This window comes from Cetorhinus maximus, chromosome 1, assembly GCF_964194155.1.
Source record: "Cetorhinus maximus chromosome 1, sCetMax3.hap1.1, whole genome shotgun sequence".
Taxonomy (NCBI): Eukaryota; Metazoa; Chordata; class Chondrichthyes; order Lamniformes; family Cetorhinidae; genus Cetorhinus; species Cetorhinus maximus.
In genome coordinates, this window is record NC_135879.1 from 171,902,990 (window position 1) to 171,910,600 (window position 7,611).

Here is a 7,611-nt window from a genome sequence, read left to right on the forward strand (position 1 = left end):
CTGAACCTTAAGTGGATTACTGGGGGTGTGCTGCACTGTCAGAGGTGCTGTCAGATGAGATGTCAAACTAAGTCTTTATCTTCCCTCTCAGGTGGACATAAAAAATCCATGCCACTATTTCATAGTGCGTGGGATTTCTCCCCAGTGTCCTAGCCAATATTTGTCCCTCAACCATCCTCACTAAATAACAGATTATCTTGTCATTACCACATTGCTGCTGGTAGGACATTGTTTTATGCAAATTGTCTACCTCATTTTCTACATTTCAACAACTTGCATTATTATAGTGCCTTTAACATTACAAAACTCCTCACAGGACAATTATGAAATTAGATTTGATACTGAGCTACAGAAGGAGATGTTAGACCAGGAAAAGAATGTGAAGTGCAGTTTATGGAGGGAATTCCACAGCTTAGGGCCCAGGCAGCTGAAAGCATGGATGCATATGTACAAAAGGCCAGAATTGGAGGAGCTCAAACATCTTGGAGAGCCATAGGGCTGGAGGAGGAAGGCAATGTTATGGAGATAAAAGTAGGCAGCCTTTGTGATGGAACAGATATAGGGTCAGAAATCATCTCGGAATCAGCTAGGATACCAAGCTTGCGAACAGTCTAGTTTGGCATTGGCCAGGGAGGGGATGGAGTTGATGCCTCGGGAACTGAGCTTGTGGCGGGGAGCAAAGACAATGGCTTCAGTCTTCCCAATAATTACAACAGTAACTACACTTCAAAAGCAGTTAATTGGTTGTAAAGTACTCTGGTACATTTTGAGGTTGTGAAATTCATACAAATGCAATTCCTTTCCCTCAGTCTATGTATATCTGGAGCATTTTCTTCCAATGTTCTTCAAATTTGAATCTTTCTACTTATCCTATTATAACCCTTCTTCCTTAGGCTCTGTCAGATGAGAGAATAATGGGTTTCACTACGTCTACCAGGTCACTGCTCTTATGTGCTCGATCAGTGAAGATATAATATGACAAACGTGCGATGAGAGAGCTTGGATTTTCCGTTGAGACATTGTGCCTCCATCAGACATTCCATTGAGCAATCCAGCTAACAATTAGCTGGAGTCCTCCTACACGGCTGGTGTATTCCATTGACAGTCAGCAATGGGTGGGATGAAGTCATTGAACATTACCCTACAAACACAATTACTAAATACTAATGATTAGTCTGCACGGAAAAAATTCACAGCCTTCAAACACCAAATGATCAGGATTGTCACAATTTATTAAGTGCAAAGAAAGCAGTGCTGGAATTTGTTTTACAATGCTACTGCACTGCACTCTGCTTTTGATCAATCGATCATTAATGACGACAGAAAAGAATGCCTTCTTTTGCAGTGGAACAGCAAACAATAAACGCTCTTTGTTTGATTCCCTTTCCTAATGTCACTTTCTTAAGACTATTTCTGTAAGACAGTGAGTCTGTAATCATCCACATTCAAGATAATAACCCAAGGGTGACAAAGGAAACTTTATCCTAACAGACAGGGAACATTGATAAATGACTATTGTGCATTTACAGAAGTTTAGATGCTTGCCGGTATGAATGGGGGATGTTCAGAAATGACAGCACAAGAAATTCATTGTTTCCTTGAACAGTGGAATAAACATTAAGAACTATAAACTCACACACCAGTTCAGATTACATGTTGCTTATCTTTCAAAATATACACTTGTAAAGTTCTGGCAGCTTCTTTCCCAACAGACTAAGTGAACTATGGTTGGGTTTTGTACCAGAAAGTTTATGATGAGTCAATTTAAATGGAAGAGCGGCACTGCAGGGAGTCTGCTGCAAGTTTGCATTATACAGGGCATATACAGCCCCTCAGAGATAGGATAGTGGAGAGGCCTGTGTGGGGTGGTTGGGGAGAATGGAGATGATGTGAAAGGGCAGGCTTCCCTGAAAAGCACATGTGAAAAAAATGAGGGAGAAATTTAACTTAACCTTTGTTCAGTTTTCAGATGTAACCAGTTGTGCAAATTTCAGGTGGCAGTCTCCTGTGCCCGAGCTGCCCTGCAATAAAGCTGGGCCCATATTGGGATTGAGTTCTTCTAAGGTGTCCAGAAAATCCTATTGGCATGTACAAGTCAGGGTCCAAACTCCAGGACTCCAGTTCAAAATTGTGTACAGATGGGCGGAGCTTGTAATTTGCAAGTTCTGCCTAGTTGTGCTGAATGTTAAGCAGCCTCACCTGCAGTCTTCAAAGTGATAGCTGGAGGTCACTCAAGAAATAGCCAGCAAACCTTTTAATAGTTACATTTCAACTGGAACCAAGAAGACCAGAACTGTTCTTCCTGGCTCCAAGAAAGTGCTGGCGGATGCTGCTGGCCAGGGCTGGCTCCCCTCCACCACTTCCCTCTCCTAGAACCTAGCTGATGTCTGGTTCAGCCTCAGAGCTGGCCAGAATTTGCCAGGCCTCAATCTGAAATCAGGCAGCTAGCAGCTTGGCAACCTTGGCAGTGCCACATTTAAAGGTGGCTACTGCCAAGGCTGCAGAGAGAAGGGGTGGGGGGGGGGGTGCTGCCATGTTGAAGCACCCTCAAGGGGTGGGTAAGAGATATTTTCATTGTGCAGGGGCCAGCTGGCAGGCAAGTCCTGGTAATCAGAGGAGCAAACCCTCCAACAGTGGCATTGGAGCTGCAGGTGTGATCACTGCTGCTCGGGGGCTCCTCCATGGATCGTGGAGCCTCCAGAATGAAAGTTCCCCCCACCCCGGGAAGCCACTGGGTGGTCTTGATGTACCTGATGGTCTCCCCATGCAGCAGGGGGCCATTCAGATGCCAATAGAATGCCAATGGGGTTGTAAAATGACAGTTAATGGGTCAGTTAATGAGATTAATTTGCCATCGGCTTCCAGTTGGCGGGTGGCCGAGCAGCTGCTGTTCCTGCTTTAGGGAATATCCAGTGGCAGCAGAAAGATGTTGGGCTTCTCTCCCAACTCCTTCTGCCACTATTTTATCAATCCTTCCGGCTCCCAGTCCTTTTCCAGCGGATTGGTAAAATCCTGGCCATGTTCTCTGAGTTATTAGTCCAACTATGTGGGTTACAACAGATTCCTGTTTCATAGTCACTGTACAACTCAAACTCAAAGTATAACTGTGCCATAGCACCTTATCACAAAAAATATATTCAGGTTGCCTGAAGGCAAACAAATCATTGAAACTTCTAGTAACACGCCTATTTGAAACATGAACAAACATGACTTTGAGCTATAAGCCAGTGACTTTGTCATACCCTGTGTGCCTCCTATTAATTCAGGTTGAGTTAACAAATTCAAAAGGACTGTTCAACTTGCGGGATTAGGTTGCAGTACATGACTGTACAATTGTACACATGCAGTATAGAATATTTTTTAAAAGTAGAGAATTTAAAAATTATTATCGATATTCTAAGCATGCAGAAAATTTCACACTGAGAGACAATTCCACAAAAAAGCGATAGGATTGTTGTCTCTTAGTTTCCCTGGCTTTTTATTTTCACTTCCATGTGCTGTGCTTATCATTTGTGAACCTTGAAAGAAATCAGCAGAGGAGCCAAAATAAAACATGTATCCATCTACGAACTCTGTGCTACCAATTCATTCTGATGGAATTTACAAGATGATTTAAATGTTACCAAAAACAATTGATATCAGCTTTTCACAACACTTCATTCTCTGGTCGACTGGTCTTTTATTTTAGGAATACCTCTACTTACAGACTACCAGTCTAGAGCGGCTGAACTTTAACATCCACATGATTAAAGATATTTTTAAAACCTGACATGTGGTCACTTACTTTTAAGAATTTTACTCACTTTTACCAGTACAGTACTGAAGTTATGAGCAAACACTGAAGCTGATTCACAGGTAATAGTATTACACACAGACATATTCTTCTCAACAGTGTTATAATGAGGAACACTTTCTGCGCATAAATAAAAAATCCATGCACAGTGGAGGTTTGAACTGAGATAAAGTGAACACATTAGCAGGTACAGGATTTAACAATCAGAGTTATTCTATTTAATGCAGAATATACACAAATTCTTTAGTTAAAACAATGAAGCAACTCTCAAAATACTCTCTCACAATTAGTTCCAAAACCCAAATCTTTGAGAAAAATGAACACAGGCTAAGGCTCATGATATTCCTACCTTGGATAAGGAGTAAAAAGGAAATAATTCCTTGTCTGTTGGAGCCCATAGCTGGCTTTGAGTTCATTCAAATTCAAGTTGTTTCTCTGCCTCCAGCACAAACTTTCAGAATAATCACTTGCACTCTTTCTAATTGTTGTTCCCAGCTACTCTCACACTTTGTCTCTGTTAAATAGCTTCTGTCTTGACTAAGTCGGTGTTTATTATATGACTGTGACGCTATTTCCTTAGTCAGAGCCACACCTTCCAAAAGTAAAGCAATGACGCCTGCAGGCACAGGAAACGTTTCCATCCATTAAAGCAGAGAAGCAAGCATTGCCTGCTGTTATTGTAACTCCTCCCTTTAGGAACTACCAGCTTTCTGTGGCTGCTGGTGTCCTTCACAGAAAAGAATAACTTTGTGGAAACCACAGTTTGGTTAATGGTTCCCTGTGGGTCTTGGCTGTTAGTTCTCTCAATTGATAAGGAGCAATTTTGTGATTATATTGGGCCCTAACCTCCGAACTCCCCAGTGTCTGATTTGAGGGGTACCCCAAAGATGCGCTGGGGAATCCCTCTGGGAAGTTCCCAGGTAAGGGTTTGCATGGCAATTGCTCAGAAATGCACACTTCCTCTGGACAATTGCGCTGGGAACCATCTGAAAATGCGGTTTAAATCGCAAACTTCATATGGTTCCGCCAGGGTTATACCAATACCAGAAAAGTGTTAGAAGAATTAAAACCTCTTCTAACTTCTGGGTAACTATAGTAAAAACCCAGGCCGATCCGCACACAGGGCTCTCCCCACAGCCCCGACACCACAGGGAACTCCTCCACCCCTGACTAACTACCCACCCATCCCACCACGGTATTCCCCACCTGCTGACCCCCCCATGGGATTCCCCAACCCCCAAAGGACTCCTCACCCGAACCCCCCAGTTCCTCCCATGTCCAGCCCACACCCCCCTGAAATTCCAATCTTCCCAGCCCCCCGTCAAATGTCCGAACCCCCCACCCCTTCCCGATGTCCGAACACCCCAGCAGCCCCATGCCCCAAATGTCCAGCCTGCTCCACTCCCTCCCAATGCTGAAGGGGGGCTGGCCAACCCGGCTGCTGTACCTCATTTGGCGGAGCTCCTGGATATGGCATCCTAACTCCAGGGAGTTCTGCCTGACAGGTGTACCAGAGGCAGAGTACCCCCTCTCCCGGACCTTGGCCAGTTCTCCCTGCTATGTGGAGGGCCCACAAGCAGCTCAGACGAAGAGGATGCGGTGCTGAAACTGCTTTGGGCCAATGCTACAATTATGCAAATGAAGTTGGTACATGAAAATTGCATGGCCTCCACCCCAATCTGCATGGGTGTAGATAGGTCATGAATAGCAACCCCACTGCACCCTTCACCCACCACCCCCCTCACCCCACGAAAACCAGAAAACCCAATTTTTAGCCCAATTTGTTGTAACAAAATTGAGGAGAGTTTGGAACTGCAGAAAGGATGAAATATCAGCTTGAATTTTTAAAATAGTGTTGATTAATTAGGCTCCAATGATGGGATGTAGTTGAAATGAAAGAATTGTTTCAACACTTCAAAGTTATTTACAACGATTTAGCTTAGTTCTTAAAGTGGAAGTCATTTTTATTATATTGTATTATAATAAAATTATATTATAAGGCTGTAAAATGCTTACGTTCGAAATGTGTGCAAATAGTTTTAACAAAGTACTAGAGATAGTGGGAAAGACGATGTCTTGAGCCTGGGAAAAAAAAACAAATTGCACAAACCACAGGAGAGGGTAGAAAGATCTTCTCAGGACTTATCATTCAACGTTGCAGCTCAGGTCGAATACTTTTCAAGTCACCAGTGACTTGAGCAGAGTCAGGACCAGAAATGGTCCCAGCATGCAATTATTTTCTAAGTCCAGGAGAGGAAGAAAACCCAGGCTGAAAGACAACCAGCTTCTGACCCCTACTTGTGTGTGAATTCTGCTGAGGCTAGCTCAGAGTGTGCACCAGCAGATGCAAACACAAGGTCAGTGTTATGTCAGCCCCGGTCCCCTCCCCCTTCCCTGGCGACTTAGGGCCAAAACTGTTTTTCTCAAGCTTTGCAAGGAAAATGGGAAAATAAGTTTTATCAGCTAGCTCTGCTGCATGGCACTTTTTAATGGCAATTTACATTAATGACCCATTTAAAAAAATTATCAATTTATTGCTTTGGCATTGACTTTTTTTTGCTCAGCAAGTTGTTTATGTTTTCTTCATACCTCAACTTTTTGTTTTTAAACTCATATTTAACATTGTGCCGAACCAGACCTCAGGCAGTAGCTAAAAGCAAAATACTGCGGGTGCTGGAAATCTAGAACAAAAGCAAAAATACCTGGAAACACTCAGCAGGTTTGACAGCATCTGCGGAGAGGGATACAGTTGACATTTTGAATCCGTATGACCCTTCATCAGAACTAAGCCATATAGAAATGAGACGAAATATATGCTGGTAGAAAGGGGTGGTCAGGCAGTAGCTTCTGGGTTCCTTGCTGAAGGGGATTGAGAGGCTCTCTAATTGCTTTTTGGAGAGTTGGCAAACATAGGGTTATTTTTGTCATAGTAGAAATGGGAAGCGGTGGCATAGTGGTATTTTTTTGGATTAGCAATCCAGAGACCCAGGGTAATGCTCTGGGGACTCGGGATCAAATCCCACCATTTGAATTTGAATTTTAAAAGAAAATCTGGAATTAAAAGGCTCATGATGATCATGAAAAATTGTTGGTTGTTGTAAAAACCCAGCTGGTTCACTAACTCCCTTTAGGGGAGAGAAATCTGCCATTCTTACCTGGTCTGGCCTACATGTGACTCCAGGCCCACAGCAATGTGGTTGACTTAAATGGCCTAGAAAGCCCCTCAGTTGTATCACAATTGCTAGAAAGTCTATAAGGAATATGGACTGCTGTGGTTCAAGAAGGCAGCTCCCTATCTTTGCTCAAGGGCAATAAATGCTGGCCTAGTCAGCATACACTCAAATCCCATGAACGAATAAATAATGGGAAGTGTTGGAAATGCTTAGCACATCTAGCAGCATGCGTGCAGAGAGAAACAGAAGTCAGTGACCCTTTGTCAGAACTAGTACAGATCGTGGACCTGAAATATTGACTCTGTTTCTCTCTCCACAGATGCTGTCTGGCCTGCTTAGTGTTTCCAGCATTTCCTGTTCATGTTTCCCATTTCCAACAGCTGCAGTACTTTGCTCTCCTATCATATGCTCCATGCTGGGCATTTGTATGTGCGTTTAGTTTCAATTTAAAATCAGGAAATATTTATCACTCAATGCAAAGTATAATTTTTCTGATAGCAAAGCCCATTTGTGTGGATAGAATTAGCAGATTGTTGCAGGTGAATTAGTTGGTGCTAATTTACTGGGAGGTTTTGCCAGTTTTTAAACTTGGGCCAGAATTTTCACCTTGGCATGCGGGGGCGGGCCCGGCACGCTGATGCGTAA

General features: G+C 43.3%; 1 protein-coding gene across 2 annotated transcripts in view; it reads right to left on the minus strand.

The window, feature by feature from the left end:
• LOC144685460 (integrin alpha-2-like) overlaps nucleotides 1-4,346 on the minus strand; it is a 171,291-nt gene extending 166,945 nt beyond the window's left edge. For both annotated transcript variants that reach the window (XM_078549998.1, XM_078549990.1), the window contains exon 1: nucleotides 4,143-4,346. In XM_078549998.1, the coding sequence (XP_078406124.1) occupies nucleotides 4,143-4,209 (67 nt within the window). In that variant the 5' untranslated portion in view covers nucleotides 4,210-4,346. The remainder of the gene's footprint in view (nucleotides 1-4,142) is intronic.
• Nucleotides 4,347-7,611: the final 3,265 nt, after the last annotated feature.